At 34.2% G+C, this 17,235-nt stretch overlaps 3 protein-coding genes and 1 long non-coding RNA gene across 4 annotated transcripts; 2 read left to right on the top strand and 2 right to left on the bottom strand.

Moving 5' to 3' along the window:
* Positions 1-225: 225 nt before the first annotated feature.
* On the bottom strand, positions 226-2,126 carry LOC122278446. The gene is made up of 3 exons (XM_043088633.1): positions 1,325-2,126; positions 900-1,202; positions 226-734 (listed from the first exon to the last, which is right to left on the bottom strand). Exons 1-3 carry the CDS (start codon positions 2,124-2,126, stop codon positions 226-228), a joined length of 1,614 nt encoding a protein of 537 aa, XP_042944567.1.
* Positions 2,127-9,558: 7,432 nt separating this feature from the next.
* Positions 9,559-11,010, bottom strand: LOC122278119. The gene is made up of 4 exons (XR_006229293.1): positions 10,529-11,010; positions 10,335-10,399; positions 9,745-9,805; positions 9,559-9,633 (listed from the first exon to the last, which is right to left on the bottom strand). It is a non-coding gene; the product is annotated as an uncharacterized LOC122278119 (long non-coding RNA).
* Positions 11,011-12,312: 1,302 nt separating this feature from the next.
* On the top strand, positions 12,313-13,413 carry LOC122278447 (putative receptor-like protein kinase At3g47110). The gene is made up of 3 exons (XM_043088634.1): positions 12,313-13,036; positions 13,133-13,279; positions 13,400-13,413. Exons 1-3 carry the CDS (start codon positions 12,313-12,315, stop codon positions 13,411-13,413), a joined length of 885 nt encoding a protein of 294 aa, XP_042944568.1.
* Positions 13,414-13,827: 414 nt separating this feature from the next.
* On the top strand, positions 13,828-16,541 carry LOC122280001 (probable LRR receptor-like serine/threonine-protein kinase At3g47570). The gene has a single exon (XM_043090936.1). It carries the CDS (start codon positions 14,159-14,161, stop codon positions 16,091-16,093), a length of 1,935 nt encoding a protein of 644 aa, XP_042946870.1. The 5' UTR covers positions 13,828-14,158; the 3' UTR covers positions 16,094-16,541.
* Positions 16,542-17,235: the final 694 nt, after the last annotated feature.

Raw genomic sequence — 17,235 nt, forward strand, 5'->3', positions numbered from 1 at the left:
TTACTGTTCTAAAGGCAAATAGAACAACAAAAATAGGCATCAATTGCAACCACACATTTTGAGTGTCCTGGCATTTTAATATAGCATGAGTACCGTCCTCAATGGGAAAATTGCAGAAAGAGTAGGCTACATTATCTATGATTTTCCTTTTCAACAGATTTTGCTTGGAGGGGAGACTATCCTGACAGGCTCTCCACTCAAATACTTTAACTTTGTTTGGAGCCCTCATGTGCCAAATTGATTTCCACATCTTATGCATGTCTCTGGCATTTGAACGTTTAGCATTATCAAGATTATGTCCTTTTTCTCATGCCTCCACATCAGCATATCTTCATGTTCAACCGGGCTTAGAAGGATTTTCAAAACATCTGAAGCTATGTTTGGATTGAAGAGAGCTCTAAATCTCGAAACATTCCACCAACCTATGTCAACATCAATTAAAGAAGTCACCCTTGTTGAAAGATCTCTTCCTGCTGTTCCATTTTCCTCCATAATTAAGGATTGGTGACTAGGGATCCATGTGTAATGCCATATGCGAGTTGTAGCCCCATTCCCAATCCTCCATTGGCAGCCTTTCATCAACAAAGTCCTAGCTTCCCAAATGCCTCGCCATGTGAAAGAGGGATTATTACCCTTTTGAGCCTTAAATAAAGAGGACTTGGGAAAATACTTAGCCTTTAACAGTTTATGGACCGATGAATCTTCCTGTTTTAACACCCTCCAGGCCTTTTTTGCTAATAGAGCCATATTGAAACACTTTAGTTCTCTAAAACCCATTCCACCCCTCATTTTTTACACACACAATTTGTTCCCGGCTACCCAATGAATTCTCCTCCCATCATCTCTTTGTCCCCACCAAAATCTAGCCATCATCTTCTCTAGATCTAGGCACAACGTACCTGGTAGCTTAAAACAACTCATAGCAAATGAAGGAATAGAACATGCTACAGCTTTCACAAGTATCTCTCGACCCCCTTGAGACAAAAGTTTCTCTTTCCAACTCTGTAATCTCCTCCAAACCCTACTCTTAATTTCTCCAAAGGCAATAGTTTTTGCCTTTCCAACTATAGGGGGTAGTCCCAAATATTTTCCATATTGTTGTACTGTAGTTCCACCCCACATAGCCATGATGGTTTGTCTCAGACTACTTGGCACATTGGAACTAAAAATCATAGCTGTTTTCTGTTTGTTGATCATTTGGCCTGATGCCAGTTCATATTTGTTTAATAGCAGCTGAATATTGGCTGAAGTAGTAGTGCTGGCCTTACAAAACACTATAGCATCATTTGCAAATAGCATATGGTTTATCGTTGGAGCTCCCTACAGATTTTAACTCCCTTTACAGATCTATCCAGCTCGGCATTTTTTAGCAAGCTAACCAAAGCTTCAGTGCATATAAGAAATAGATAAGGGGACAAGGGGTCCCCTTGTCTAAGCCCTCGAGTTGGAAAAATGGGTTCAATAGGGTTCCCATTCACTAAAACAGAAAACGAAACTGAGGTAACACATTTCATAATAAGACTCACCAAGCCACTGTTAAATCCCAATTTTAGTAAAATACTTAAAAGAAAATCCCACTCTACCCAATCGTAAGCCTTAAACATATCCAACTTCAGGGACATAAAACCCTTCTTCCCCTTCCTCTTCTGTTTAAGGTAGTGTACTAGCTCATAAGCTACTAATACATTATCAGTAATAAGTTTTCCATGTACAAAAGCAGTTTGTGTATCAGAAATAATGGAGGGCAATATGGCTTTCAATCTATTAGTTATGACTTTAGCAATTAACTTGTAAATGACATTACACAAACTAATGAATCTAAAATCAGAAACTAAAGTAGGGGAGTCAGTCTTCAGAATTAAAACAAGACAAGTTTTATTAAGATCAGAAGGGAAATGACCTGTATTGAGGACTTCCAGCACCGCTGCAGTGATTTTGCCACCAATAATATGCCAATATTTCTGGAAAAATATTGGTGGCATCTCATCTGGTCCGGGAGCCTTGTTGGGATACATTTGTCTCAAAGCACTATATACCTCCTCCACCTCATAGATTCTGTCCAAATCACTGAAATCAACATTCATAGCAGCAGTGACTTTGGCTTCGATCCCATCCAGAATGTCCATGGATCCCCTGGCAAATTTGTCTCTAAAGAAATTGACATTTTCGAATAAAGTTATGGCAAATAGAGATTGTTACTTAAATATTTTTTACAATTTGTAAAAAATACTCAAATACAATTTGTAAAAAATATTTTCAGATAAATACTATGTGGTCCACATTGTATTTAATGTTGAAATTCATATTTCTTATGAGTACTAATATTCAGTGCCGTGAACTACATATTGTTTATTATGAAGTAATGCTATAGAAATCTCAAAACTTTGGGAATTTTATCTGAAAATGCAAAAGCCTAATCATTGCGTAAAAAATTAACTAAACAAGAATCAAAACGTGAATTAAAAACCTTAATTTGTAACGATTTAACTACTCAAGATAGTATTATACTATCAACATAGAATCTATTAATCTACCTCTTTTTGAACGATTGAAACTAAATGTTTTAAAAATCTCAGCCCACATGTCGTCTAAGGTTGTTCGTTATGAAGCAGCAGGGCTTATGTCACAGTTAAGAGTAATGAAAATGATTTACACACAGTCTATTTTACAACCCTTTACACAATTATATTTTAATTGAGGAAAATTTTGATAAAATAATTTATATAAGTAACATTGTTTTATAAAATATATGAAGCATTAACTTTGTCATATCCATTTTATCATATTCAGTGATACTAATTCCAATAGTACTTCCGACGTTAGACCATTCGGTGCAAGAGTAAATGCCCAATTAATAAATATCATGAATGACTTTTCAAGCCCCTGGTGCACAGCAACGGGCAACCTTAAGTCAAGCTCGGTCTTGGTAGTTGAAAACAAGCATGACAATTAAATAAGCGTACAACCAAAACCATTTTGTCACAAATTTCTCATGTATGCATGGAGTGATGGCGATGGATCATCAAGGACTTGAAATCTCTCTCATATAGGATTGAATGTTGCAGTATCAATTATTTAATTTTTATATTAATAGATAGTGCTCGAGTTATAAAAAATAAAAAGCACTACATTATTCCTAGAAGTTTAATGACTTTTTTATATATATTATTATTATTATAGGCCAGAAGTTTAATAACTTCTTTTTTTTTTTTTTTTTTGAATGGGAGAAGTTTAATAACTTAGAAGTTTACAAATTGTCCACTTATATTAGTCTTGGACTTGGGCTGGGGATTCCAGATGTTGGGCTCTAGTGAATTTATCTAAAGTCTGTCGCTTAATTCAAAAACCAAAACCCTTCTTAAAAAAAATTAGAACACATTCAAGGTGGTCATTTAGGATGTTGGGGCTCTAAAGTTGTCACTCTAGAGATGCATTCAAGTTTAGTCTAACTTACACTTGGAAGTTATTAATCATATACCCGAACTTGTATAGTTATTATCTTTGGCCGAGTGAAATTGATCTCTTTATTTGGTTTTTTTTTTTGTCTCCCAAGCAGATCTAAGTGAGATGATTATAATTAAGATAGTAGCATTATCTATCAATAATTTAATCTATTATTCTTAAAAACATAGTTGATCTAATGGTTGATAGACAATCCAATATCAATAGAACCCGATATAAATGAGATGAACGTGTGGTTTGTGTGTATATATATATATATATATATATTGTAGAAGTATTTAAGTTTCTGATAGATTATATTTAAGTTTTATATTTAAGATGTATTCAGTACAAGAAAATGTGGCAGTGGATACTGTGAAAATGCTCTACTATTGTCGGAATGGGTCCATTTGGCAAAGTTGTTAATTTGTAAAGAAATTTCCATCTTGGAATAAAGTTACTGCGAATAGAGATTATCTTCTCAAATATTTTCTACAACTTGAATCTAAATAGATATAGATTGTGGACCATACTATATAAAAATGCTGAAATTCATATTACTCAAGAGTATTAATATTCATAATATTACCATAAGCTACATAATGTCTTTTCTTTTCGAAGTTTTTAAAATCTTTGAATCATAAAATTATAAAAATATCATTCTCTAGTCTTGACAGCTTACGTGTGGTCCTTAATTAGATGATGATAAGGAGAGCACATGCCAATGAGGATTGTGTGACCGCCAGGAGTAATATACAAGGCATAACTTTGTCGTATCCAATGCAGAAGACATGTCCAATTAAAAGTCGTAATTGATTTCTCATTGGAATATCTACATGTTTCCGCATGTTATGGTGACCCTGCTATTGGGCAAACAATCCATTGGCCGTCGGCTTTTTCGGCCACTTTCAAAAAAACAAAAGTCCAGGCTCAAAGATTTTTTAGACCCTCTGTCAATGCAGAAGACATGTCCAATTAAAAGTCGTAATTGATTTCTCATTGGAATATCTACATGTTTCCGCATGTTATGGTGACCCTGCTATTGGGCAAACAATCCATTGGCCGTCGGCTTTTTTGGCAACTTTCTAAAACACTAATTGGACATCATCTTCCGTCCTTGTATTGTAATGAGGTTACATTGATTAGCAGTTTTTGAATTATTTTAAAAAATAATTAAAATAAAATGAAAGTAAAATCAGAGTATTATCTGAGAAATGATATTTGCAGTCGTGAATATGTAAATGTTATGCAATCTTTTAAAAAAAAATAGTGAGTAAATACGTAAGGGATCCACATGAAAAAAATTAATTTTTTAATAATGAGCTCCATTTAAAAAAAAAAAAAAGATTGCACATTACTTATATTCTCTACGACTGTATTTAACATTACTGATCATTATATATAATATATTATTAATTATTCGGTTAAAAAACTCGTGATTTAACCATTTAACTTTGTTCTCTTATATACACGATATATATAGTTATAGACAAACAAAGATCTGAGTCCAAAATGATTAAGATTTTCTTGGAGGATTTGTTTCTTTGTGAAATCTGTTGCATGATATCTCCATCAACGTCCACCTAACAATATCTTTTTCTGAAGATATTTTGATCGCTAGGCTTGGAAAAAATTGAATCGGAACAAAACCTGCGAGGATTTCTGTGGAGGCTAATTGGCCTGCAAGCACCAAAGTCAAAGGGGTTTGAGACCCAAAATTCAAGTACTCAAAAAGTCTAATGAATCTGAAAGGATAAGTACCCTCCAACAAATCAGGCATTTTTTAGCACTTATAATTATTGTAAAAAAGTTTAAAAATTGCTGCATATGATTATTTTCAATGATTTTAACTTTCTTACATGTTCGTCGCAATTATTACATCCTTTTTACTTAAATAGTGATAAATAAATAATCGTTGCTAAAACAATTTTTAGTAACGATTTTTTTCCTTGCTAATAGTCCTAGAATCGTTATAAATATCCTCATGACTTTAAAGATAAATTGCTGAGAAATCTTAATTGCAACGTTTTAAACTGCACACTGCAAATAGTCTCTAAATCCCTGCAATAGATTTGAGATATTTCTAACAAAAGATTAAAAAATTGTTGCAAACAATCTTTTGCAACGAAAATGTGACGCTGCAAATAGAATCAAAAGCGCTACAATTAATCACAAACAGCTGAAAATGATTCATCAATTTAAAGAAAAAATCGTGGCTAAACTTCAATTACAGCATTTTAAACTGTTGCAAATAGTGTCTAAATCGCTACAATAGACGTTAAGTTACCTATCTAAAAGGCAATCTCTTTTAGTCTAAATTACCTGTCTCAGTCTCTTTGAAGTATACACTCAAGCAAACGACAACAAACTCATTATCAGCTTATCTAAAAGGCCTTGTTCGGCTAACCCCGGTGTTGACTCTTGAGCAAACAATCTATCAGCGGTCGGCGTTTTTGGCAACTTTCTAAAAACCAAAAGTCGTGGGCTCACAACTTTCTAAAAACCAAAAGTCCAATTATACAGCTTTCCAAAAATGTCCAAACAAAATAAATTCAACAGTGTGCATGACAATTTATCTCTTACGCGCTTCTAAATGTCTTTGTTACTTTTTTGACTTTTTTTTAACAATCTTTCAATACAGGGGATTGTACAATTACTACACTTTTTTTTAAAAAAAAAATGAGATTCATTATTAATTTATTTTTTTATTTTTTTTATAAATTTTATATTTACTCACTTTTCTCAAAAAGTGCGGACACTTATACATGACTCTATACTGCAAATATATTTCTCATTAAGAATTAAATCCCTCCACATTCTCGAGTCATTATTTATGTTAAAAGACTTATCTTTGTCAGATGGTTCACACCCCCTCTTGGTACTCTTAAATTAAATATTGATACACCTCCAAAGGTAATCTCAGTTTTCTGAATCTTGTTTTCTTCCTTTTAGTGTTAAGCATTTCCTTTTATCTCCTGCGTTGTCAAAGGAAACAAAGTAAAAAGAAAATAAGAAATCCTTTAAAATTTCATTAGTGGACATACGTATGGAAGGAAAGACTATGGAAATTCGGTGTGGATCGAGAAAGCTTTAAATTTTCCTATATGTTGACTTTGATCTTTCTGATCATGTCCATTTCATTAAAATAGTATATATTGCGGGGATATCTTTTCTAGCTGTCCAATGAGGCATTTTTCTCTCCCTCACTACAAGAAATTAGTCCTTTTGCAGCGCTTAAAATCGTTGCAAATATACTGAAAAAACGCTGTAATTAATCAATTGCAGCGTTATTACCCTCCTTGCATGTTCGACAGTATAAAAGTGATATTTTTGATCAATAGCAACGTTATTGAAAAAATGCTGTAAAAGACTTCATTTGCAGCGTTTTTAAACCGCTGCAAAGTCACTAATTTCACGTTGCAAAAGGCCACCCCATGTGATTGCCATGGCGCTGCATTTGATCAATTGCAGCGAAATTTATCCTTGCTATATCACTAAATATCGCTGCAATAGCCTCCAACAACAGCAGCGCTACATTTGGTTCGTTGCTTTTGCCATTTTTTGCAACACTTGAAATCGCTGCAATGGATTTATAAGCGCTGCAATTGTGTACGTAAAAAACAACATACCGTTCTAGCGCTGCTTTTGATTGTTTTTGCAAGGACTAAAATCGCTGCAAAAAATAAAAAAGCGCTGCAAATGTGCAAAAGCAACGCTTGCTTCCTGTGTTGCATTTTGCATACTTTTCAAGGACTAAAATCGTTGCAACTGATTATTTGCAACGAATTTGGCCTATTTGCAAAGAATAAAAATCGCTGCAAATACTTAATTACAAAATAAAAAAAAAAAAATTACTACTGAAACATACAGTTTCAGTAATTTTTTTCACTTTTATTAGAAGCAAAGTTAGTAGATCAGTTAGGATTTAATTCCCTTTACTTAATAATACAAAGGGTACATAGAAAATGTTCTACAAAGTACATTCAGTATACAACAAGTAGAAATATGTTCAGTACATTCAGTATACAACAAGTAGAAATATGTTCAGTACATAGCCAAGCAGAAACTTCAAGTCGATCCTAAGTGCACTTCATCACTTTCAACTAAAAGTAATTGCTCCCATATTCAAAGGCATACCTGTATATGAGTTTTCTGGAAAGACACAATACCAACTGATTAGTAGAACAAAAAACCTGGAAAGTGGAGCATGAAGTCATACAAACAGGAGAAAGCCTTATTATAGGTAAAGAATGCATGAAAACCTACTTTTCATAATAGTTGTAACACATCAGCATCAATCTAATTTACTAATCTTAAAGTAGAACTTCATTCAAGTAAAGTACAACTTTAGAATCAAACCTTTTTTTATTAAAATTCTGGAAAAATGTGTATTGTTAACACTAGAAGCTCATCAATAACTGTCCAAACCAAAACTCCTATACAAATTTACAAACAATTTGCTTAGATATTTATTTAGGTCTCCACTGCTTTCAAACTACACTTTTATGATCAAAGTAGAGATAATTATCCATAGGACTTGCAGCAACCAATCTAAATATATATAGATTAAGCAAAAACACAAAGCATTACTTGACTAAAAAATGTTGAGTACTTCCAAACTTATATCAAAAGTTTTGTAGAGGATTAAAAACTATTATTTACATAGCTGAACCAGGAAGTCGTTGTCATCATCCCTGAGAACATCACAATAAGAAATAATTAGCATATTGAGGACAGTGTTGGGTAAAGGATTAGTAATCTCACACAGAAACATAGACAAAAGCAAGTAAAATAAAGTGTTGCAACAAAGTAATTGCACTTTACTGCACTTGTCACAGATTCTTAGGTTAGAAAACAAGGCAGATATTGAACCACCCTGTTCTCTAATGAAATTAAAGTCAAACTCAAAGAAGACAATCACCTGAAATTAATTGAAAGCAACAGGTAATATGTGAATATTTGAAACTTCGCTCTTTGATGCATCTCTAAGGAAGGTAAGTCAAGTGCCATGATATCACTAAGATTCCAACTACAGAGAGGGTGACATACCACTAATATGTGAATATTTTCTTTTGTCAATTTTAGATAAGCAAAAGTAAAACTGAATATATATATATATATATATAAGTATATGAGCATGCAAGCATTATTGTTGTTTTCAGTAGTTTAATTATAATTATCTATAGCAAGGATTATTAGCTTTAATTACTTGTAAAATGTGAAACAAAACTGATCTTTGTTGAGGGAATTGAGTGTATTGATGCAACTAATGCATGTTCAGCTTAAACAAGTACCAATCATCTTGAGGATTACAATAATTCCTTGCTTACAACTAACAAAAGAACAAAACCAATACTTAACAAAACTTTTTCCAGTCATGAGTATCTTCAATAGGTCTTTGTCATTATTTGAGAGTTAACAATATTATAAATGTATATGATGCTAATGCATGCCTAGATATGCTTAGTGTCTAAGTAAGCCATCACTCACTTATATATATATATATATATATATATGTACTCATAAGCTAATTTGTGTGCGGGTTTTTTTTTAATATTAAAAAAATTTAAAATACACCAGGATGCACTTTTGGAAGCATATTTGATCCTACAAGAAAAAATAAGGGCGCATTAAATGATTCAATAAAGATCCAATATTGCAAAACTTGGGGGAAAGCAAGGGAGAGGACCATATATAATAAAGTAAAATCCATATAAGTAAGCCCCAAACGCAAGATATAAAGTTTATTAGTTTATCGATACAATGAAGCCATTCTCCTTGAGCAAGTGAAATATATAAAAACTTAAAGATAAAACATTTGAACGCCAAAATCAACTTAAAGTTGTGACACACCATTAGAGACGTTTACATATTGTTATACAAGGCCAAGACCAAATATTAGGAAGAATAAATATTCTAAATTAGTGTTCATCTGTCAACAGAATAAACATAATAGTACGTGCCTCACACAAAAGTTTCATTCAAAAAACTTACAGGTGAAGACAACATGATGCAAGTCTATAATTATGAACTACAAACAATCAAAGTAAATGTTCAACACAATAGCAAAATACCATCAGCATGAGTAAGTTTTGTAATTCCTCCGATAGCTTCTTCTGCTCTGCGTGGCACAGCAAGAGAGTTAACATGGTATTGTCTGGTAGAACTTACACCCAAAGATGCTGGAATTGCCTACATTCAAACAAGTAAACAATGTTGAGCACATTGATTTTGAAATCAATCACGACCTGAAAAATAATAAGAATTGTCTAGACAAAACAATGAAACATTGAAGCAACAAACCTTGAACAGAAGCCCATTTGTATCTTGGAAAAACAGAACCCATCTCAAACCAGCATCATGCCTGAAATGGTCATGAAGCAATATTAAAATCATGAAAGTGCATTTTGCCAAGCCAAATATGATATAGAAGCATATCATGGGACATTAAGATTTTATCCAGTACTATGAATTTCAAAAGCTAATTTAGGCCGTTAAACTTTAAAAAAAGAGAAAATTTTAGGAAGAAAGTTACTGTCAATGTTGAAAAAAATATTAACAACCTATTAATGTTACTTGAAATAGGAGCAAAATTCTAATTTGAATAAACAGATATTTTGAGGCTCAAATTGATATATTGATTTTTCACATATATAATAGTTACTAGCTATAGTTTCACTATTATGCAGTTGCTTTCTATTGGTTAGAATTCCAAAGGCTTTTTTAAGTGCATCAGCCAGGATGAGATGCGTGTGAAAGCACATGCATAGATCTTGTATTTGTATTCAACCAAGCAGACCAAGGCAGAAGATGATTCAATAAAGTGAAACATGATATGAATCCATAAGCATGCAAAAGAAATTCCTGAGATTAGGTGAACTATTAATAATTACCATATTTTCAGAAGGCCACTGGAAAAGAGAAGTGCATGCACATCACCATGGCCATGAGGTTTTGTCTAACACAAACAGAGAAGGGTTAGAGAGAATACATTGAAGTTCCAATGTTAGAGAGATTACGGAGACATCAAGATATTTTAATTTGAGGCTAAACAAATTTATCAAGTTATATTAAATGAAATGGCTACCTGAATTCTGTATTTGTTACGGGGTTCAACTGCAAGCCTGGAATCATTAAACTGGAGTAGATTCCTTTCACAAGGCAAAGGCACGTACTATTGTGCCTCTTCATATATGTAAAACAGTGTCCTTTATCTAACTTGTACAGATTCACAACAATGTGGCGACAGAATCAAGCGAAACAAGCATCATGAGAGATCCAAAAACATATCCAATGAGGCCATCTTCATCTCAATTAATATTAACTCAAAAGTCCCATTTGCCTCTAAGCTGCCAACTTGAACGACTTACAGATCCACTAAAATACTCAAAAAAATGCAGAGAAATTAAAAAAGAAATACAGATAACAAGAGAGATGTGCAATACCCAAACCAGCCGTCGGGGCCGTGGGTTTCGAACAGAGCAAGGGAGAGAACGAGGGCCTCGGGCGGCTGGGCTAGGCACGGAGGAGAAGGGAGCTCCGATAGAGGACTGGCGATGCCGTCGACGTGTGCGTGGTGGCGAAAGGCGCCCCTAGAGACGGCGATACAGAGAAATCCGAGAGACAGAGAGAGAGAGAGAGAGAGGTGAGGCCAGATTTGGGGAAAATGACATTTCCGGCATGGGGTTTGGGGGAGAAGGAGGGGGCGGACGTCGAGGTGAGGTGGCGGTGACGTGGTGGGGCCGCTGGAGACTGGCTATGTGCGGCGGCTTGGGTCGAGGAAGAAGATCGATGGGGACCGAGAGAGGGGAAAGGGGGAGAGGGGGGAGGGGGGGGGGGCGAGACCACTGGAGGGAAAAGAAAGAGGAATCGGGGGATGAAAAAAATGAAATTTCGCGCCCAGAAATCAATTACAACAATTTTCAGGCGCTGCAAAAGGTTTTTTACAAATACAGCGGTCAAAATCGCTGTAAATATTAAATTTTCTGCAGTAAATATTAAAATCAAGAATCTGATCACTTTTAAACACTAAAATCAGCAACGATTTAAAAAACGCTGCAATAGATAACTTATTGCAACGATTTTTTTTGCAACAAGTCAAAAATCGCTGCAATAGGCCAAATTTCTTGTAGTGCCTGTACCGGTGGAGCAAATTAATAAAGCCATAATCATGTATAGGGGAGAAATAAATCAATATTTTTCTGGCCAAGCATATATAAAACAATGTGAAATCTGTTGGAAACTTTTATTTCAAGAAAAATGCTTGTACGCTGGAAGGTGGTGATCGAAGCATGTATTTGGTTGTTTTTTTAATATTACGAAAACAGACAAATGCACTGGTTCGTCATATGCTTCGGGCAACACAACAGCACCCTTATTTTAAGTTCTTATTTGAAGTACCTTAAAGTTTCAAGTGGGAAAAAGAATGACGCAATATTAAATATTATATTCATGACTATTGATGTGTTTATTGCATATGAGACAATCTTAATTGGTCCAAATCTAATTAATGCATAGAGACAAATATTTAACACTAATTCCTTATTTGTGTCCACCACGTACGCTAAGAAAAAAATAAAAGTTGATAAACAAATAGACTTTCCGTGCATTGTATTCTTATAAAATTCTCTCAGTGGATGTGTACAAAGTGGCCGGAAAGAATATAACAACTAAGAATATGACAGACCTTTCCAATCTTATTTTTCCAAATGCTACCTACAATTTCTTTAAATATCAGTGATCTTGTTCTTCCTTTGAGTGCAACACAAATCCCAGTAGTACCTCATTCCGCATAGACTACTGATGGCCGACCAAACTACTTGTTTCCTTATCCTCTGTTTTCTGCCATTGCTTCTGTTACAACCTTACATCATGTCTAGTTTTAGTATTGATGCAAAAATTCTCAACATTACCACTGATCAATCTGCTCTTCTTGCCTTGAAAGCTCATATTTCTTATGACCCTCACCATATTTTGACAACAAATTGGTCCTCCACTACTTCAGTTTGCCATTGGGTCGGTGTCACCTGTGGTTCCAGGAATAATCGGGTTACAGCCTTGAACCTTTCTAACAATGGTTTTGTAGGAACAATTCCTCCACATATAGGAAACCTTTCATTTCTTGTCAGCTTAAGCATCAGGAACAATAGTTTTCATGGCTCAATGCCAAACGAATTGTCTCATCTTTTTCGCTTGGAACTCTTGCATTTCGGATACAATGAATTTAGTGGAGAAATCCCGTCATGGATAGGATTGCTAACCAAACTTCAAGTTTTAATTCTTGTAACCAACAATTTCGAAGGTACTATCCCATCATCTCTATTTAACAGTACATCTTCATTGCAACAAATTGTACTTGAAGATAATCAACTTTGGGGCTCTATACCATCCTCTATCTTCGAGATCATGTCTACCTTGAAAGTAATTTCTCTAGCAGAAAACAAGTTTTCAGGTCCAATGCCCTCCATTTTCTTCAACATGTCTTCACTGCAATATATTGATTTCAGCAATAATACGCTATCTGGTACACTACCACCGGAAGTAGGCAACTTAACCATGCTTACAATTTTAAACCTTGCCAATAACAACTTCGAAGGTATATATATTTAGTCTTGATTGGTAGGTTATGCTATTAATAATCGGTAAGTAAATTCCAATATTTGTTTCTAAAGTGTAATTGCATGTTTCATAGGTAGTCAGCTCCCATCCTCTTTGTTCAAGTGCAAACAGCTGCAATTTTTAAACTTGATGTCTAGTAATTTCACAGGAAAACTATCACCCGAAATAGGGAACTTAACCAAGCTCACATTTTTAAGTCTTGGCTACAACAACTTCGAAGGTACGTACGTGCGTGACATGACTGACATCTTGTATTAGTTGATATTATAAATAAAGATGGCACTGTGCCACCGTTGATTTAGAATATATGCATGTTCTATATATAATCTTCTCTAATTAGGTACGTCCAAATGAAAGCAAAAAAATAATTGGTAGCAGTAATTATTATTCTCCAATATTGTTAAATCCCATTGTCGAGTGTACTTCTGAAAATAGAGAAGCTAACAATGCTAGCTTATAGTATTATACCTTGGCTACAACTAAATTCTTTTAATGTAATGTAACCTTAGTCTTGTTTTGGTCGCCTATATTGATATATATCACCATTCATGATTAGTATATATGCAATCTCGATTAGTATTGGTGTATGTATTTTTATGATTTTTCTAAATGGCCATGGAAGTAGGGATTTTTTTTTTTTTTTTTGAGATATTGGAATTCATAATTTTAAGTAAATAAAACTTAATACTTTTTTCATGAAAAGATCATAATCTTTTAATGATTAGAATATTAAGAAAGATTCTCATTACGGATGCCATATATATTCTTTTAGTCAGTGCGACAAGTAAAAAAAAACTACACCCACTAGAGTGCATGTGGCTCCGATCCACCACTGCAATCAACTCTAGGTTGGCTCAACCAATTATAAATGTTGCATGCCTTATCAACATCCTTGGTATATATTCGAATTCTTGATTGTTCTCTTACTACTAATTATTGGTTGTATGTTTGATTTGTTATAAACACTTTTATTAATAGATTTATTGTGATAGGTGCGATACCAAGTGAAATTGGTAATTTGCAAAACCTAGAGATTTTCGTTTTGCAATGTAACAATTTTGTTGGCACAATTCCATCCGAGATCTTCAATATCTCAACAATGCAAGAAATCGCATTAGTGCAAAATCACTTCTCAGGCACTCTTCCATCAGATATGGGCATCTTCCTTCCAAATCTCAGTGGGATTTATTTTGGGGGGAATGAACTTAGTGGAACGATTCCAGCCTCTATTTGCAATGCTTCACAGCTAATTAAAGTCGACTTGTCAGGGAACTCATTCTCGGGCTTAATTCCAAAAACACTTGGTAATTTAAGGCTCCTCCAAGTGCTTAGCCTCAGATTCAATAATTTGACCATTGAATCTTTAGAATTGAGTATTTTTTCATATTTTTTGAACCACGCATATCTCAAAATATTGTTTCTGTCTATGAATCCACTAAATGGAGTCCTTCCTAGTTCCATTGGAAACCACTCGATCTATCTTGAACAACTTGATCTCACTGGTTGCAATATTAAGGGCAACATTCCCATAGATATTGGCAATTTAAGTAGATTGACATATATGTCCCTGGGCAACAATGATATCTCTGGACCTATTCCAACTACAATAGGAAGATTAAGCATGCTCGAACGTTTGGGCCTTTTTGATAATAGGCTAAAAGGTCCAATCCCATCTGATATATGTTACTTAGGGAGATTGGGAGATTTAGATTTAGCTGGAAACAAGCTATCTGGGCAGATTCCTGAAAGCATAAATAATATGACTTCATTAAGATTTCTCAACTTAGCCTTCAACCAATTAACTTCAAGGATTCCTTCGAGCTTGTGGAGGCAGAGAGATCTCTTGATGGTCGACTTGTCATCCAATTCCCTAAGTGGCTCTCTTTCATTAGATATTGGAAATATAAAGGTCCTGACAATATTGAATTTATCAAGAAATCAACTATCCGGTCATATTCCAGAAACAATTGGTGGGCTCATATCCCTAGTCAATCTCTCTTTGGCAGTCAATCAATTAGAGGGCTCCATTCCTATATCTTTTGGCGGATTAATAAGCTTGGAGTTGTTAGATCTTTTTGGTAACAACTTATCTGGAGAGATACCCAAGTCCTTAGAAGTGCTAAGGTACCTCAAATATCTAAATGTCTCCTACAATAAACTACGAGGAGAAATTCCAACACGGGGACCATTTGTTAACTTCTCAGCTGAATCATTCATGTCAAATGATGCACTTTGTGGTGTGATTAGACTGAATGTTCCTCCATGCAAAGAAGCTTCTCTTGGATCGAGAAAGGCAATGAGGGTGCGTATACTAAAATATGTACTGCCTACATTGGGGTTAACGATACTTGTAGTATCTGTTGTACTAGTCTCAAGAAAACTCCATGGAAAGAAGAATGCAAAACTTTCCAACAACAAAGACTCAATACCTTTATCAACATGGAGAAGAATTTCACACCAACAACTTTTACAAGCAGCAGAAGGGTTTAGTGCAAACAACTTACTTGGAGAAGGGAGTTTCGGCTCAGTTTATAAAGGGACACTCTTAGATGGTACATACATTGCAATAAAAGTTCTAAATTTGGAACTAGAAGGTGCATTCAAAAGTTTTGACATAGAATGCGAGATATTACGACAAGTTCGTCATCGAAATCTTGTCAAAATCATTAGCGTTTGTAGTAACATTGACTTCAAAGCACTTGTTTTGGAATACATGTCTAAAGGGAACCTAGAGATGTGGTTGTATTCTAACACCCATTGCTTGAATATGCTACAAAGACTTAATATAATGATTGATGTGGCAACAGCACTTGAATACCTTCATCTTGGTTATTCAACACCTATCATTCATTGTGATTTGAAGCCAAGCAATGTCTTATTAGATGAAGATATGGTAGGACATGTTGCTGATTTTGGCATTGCCAAACTCCTAAGTGATGGAATTTCTTTCACGCAAACAATGACAATGGCTACAATTGGGTATATGGCACCAGGTGAGGTCAGCTACTATTTTTATCATTCTAGTCTCGCATAGATACATAAATGTTCTATTTTGGTAACATATGGATCAACCTTCAAACTTAATTTTTTTGGATTATCGTATGTGAAATATCTTTCTCATGATATGTTTTAATGTGTGTAGAGTATGGATCTGATGGAATTATTTCTACAAGCAGTGATGTGTATAGCTATGGAATATTATTGATGGAAACTTTCACAAAAAAGAAGCCCACTAATCATATGATTATCGGAGAAATGAGCTTAAAGCATTTAGTAGAGGAATCATTTTTGGTTTCGATACTTGAAGTTATTGATGCCAATTTGTTGAGCAATGAAAATGACTATGCTGCTATGGAGACCTGCTTATCAGCAACTATGGACTTGGCTTTGCATTGTTGTGCAGATTTGCCTGAACAGAGGATCGATATAAAAAATGTTTTAGCTAAACTTAACAAGATCAAATTAAAGTATCTACATGATCATGGAGGAGGGTAATTTGAGTATCAAGTTTCTTTATAGCGGAGGCTGCAATCAAGCCTAGACAAGTAGAGTTTATTACCAAACTACAGTTTAATCTACAATCGGTACGTTAATTATCTGCCACACTTATTCGAAGTTGTTCATGAACTGTTTGATTAATTATTATTTTCTTAGATGAATCAGATTCATTAAAAAATATTATACATTTTCAAGAATTTATAGAAATAATTACTTAATCATGTCAAGGTTATATGAATTAAATTGGCAAATATGTAAACTATATATAAAAGTTAATAAACTGGGAAATCTTGTCATTGTCACAAGCTATATGGGTTCTATAAGAAAATAGATTAAATGTGTATAGGCGCGCGAACACACACAAAATATCTTAACTCTATCTACAAACTTCAGCAAAACAACCTTGAATTAATATAAATAGTATAACTATTATAAATACATATCAGTATAATGATTTATAATTTTCATATCGACTCAAATGACACCCATTGTATCATCGTGCTATGAACACGATTCTCTCTTATATTTTAAATACTTGCGAATACTTGGCATAAAGTTTAATATAATATATACGAAATAATAAATTTGAAATTGTACGAGTTCATACAAGTCATAATGAGTTTAGATACGAGTTTGACTTGTATAATATGTCTAGCCTAAATTTTTGTTAGAATTTAT

The sequence above is a fragment of the Carya illinoinensis genome, chromosome 10 (assembly GCF_018687715.1).
Source record: "Carya illinoinensis cultivar Pawnee chromosome 10, C.illinoinensisPawnee_v1, whole genome shotgun sequence".
Taxonomy (NCBI): domain Eukaryota; kingdom Viridiplantae; phylum Streptophyta; class Magnoliopsida; order Fagales; family Juglandaceae; genus Carya; species Carya illinoinensis.

Coding starts and splice junctions, on each gene's coding strand:
- LOC122278446 (XM_043088633.1), bottom strand. CDS start 2,126: ATGGACATTCTGGATGGGATCGAAGCCAAAGTCACTGCTGCTATGAAT. Junction 1,203..1,324: donor TGTAAAGGGAGTTAAAATCT/GTAGGGAGCTCC, acceptor AACTGGCATCAG/GCCAAATGATCAACAAACAG. Junction 735..899: donor GAGTTGTTTTAAGCTACCAG/GTACGTTGTGCC, acceptor TGGCTCTATTAG/CAAAAAAGGCCTGGAGGGTG.
- LOC122278447 (XM_043088634.1), top strand. CDS start 12,313: ATGTCTAGTTTTAGTATTGATGCAAAAATTCTCAACATTACCACTGAT. Junction 13,037..13,132: donor TGCCAATAACAACTTCGAAG/GTATATATATTT, acceptor CATGTTTCATAG/GTAGTCAGCTCCCATCCTCT.
- LOC122280001 (XM_043090936.1), top strand. CDS start 14,159: ATGCAAGAAATCGCATTAGTGCAAAATCACTTCTCAGGCACTCTTCCA.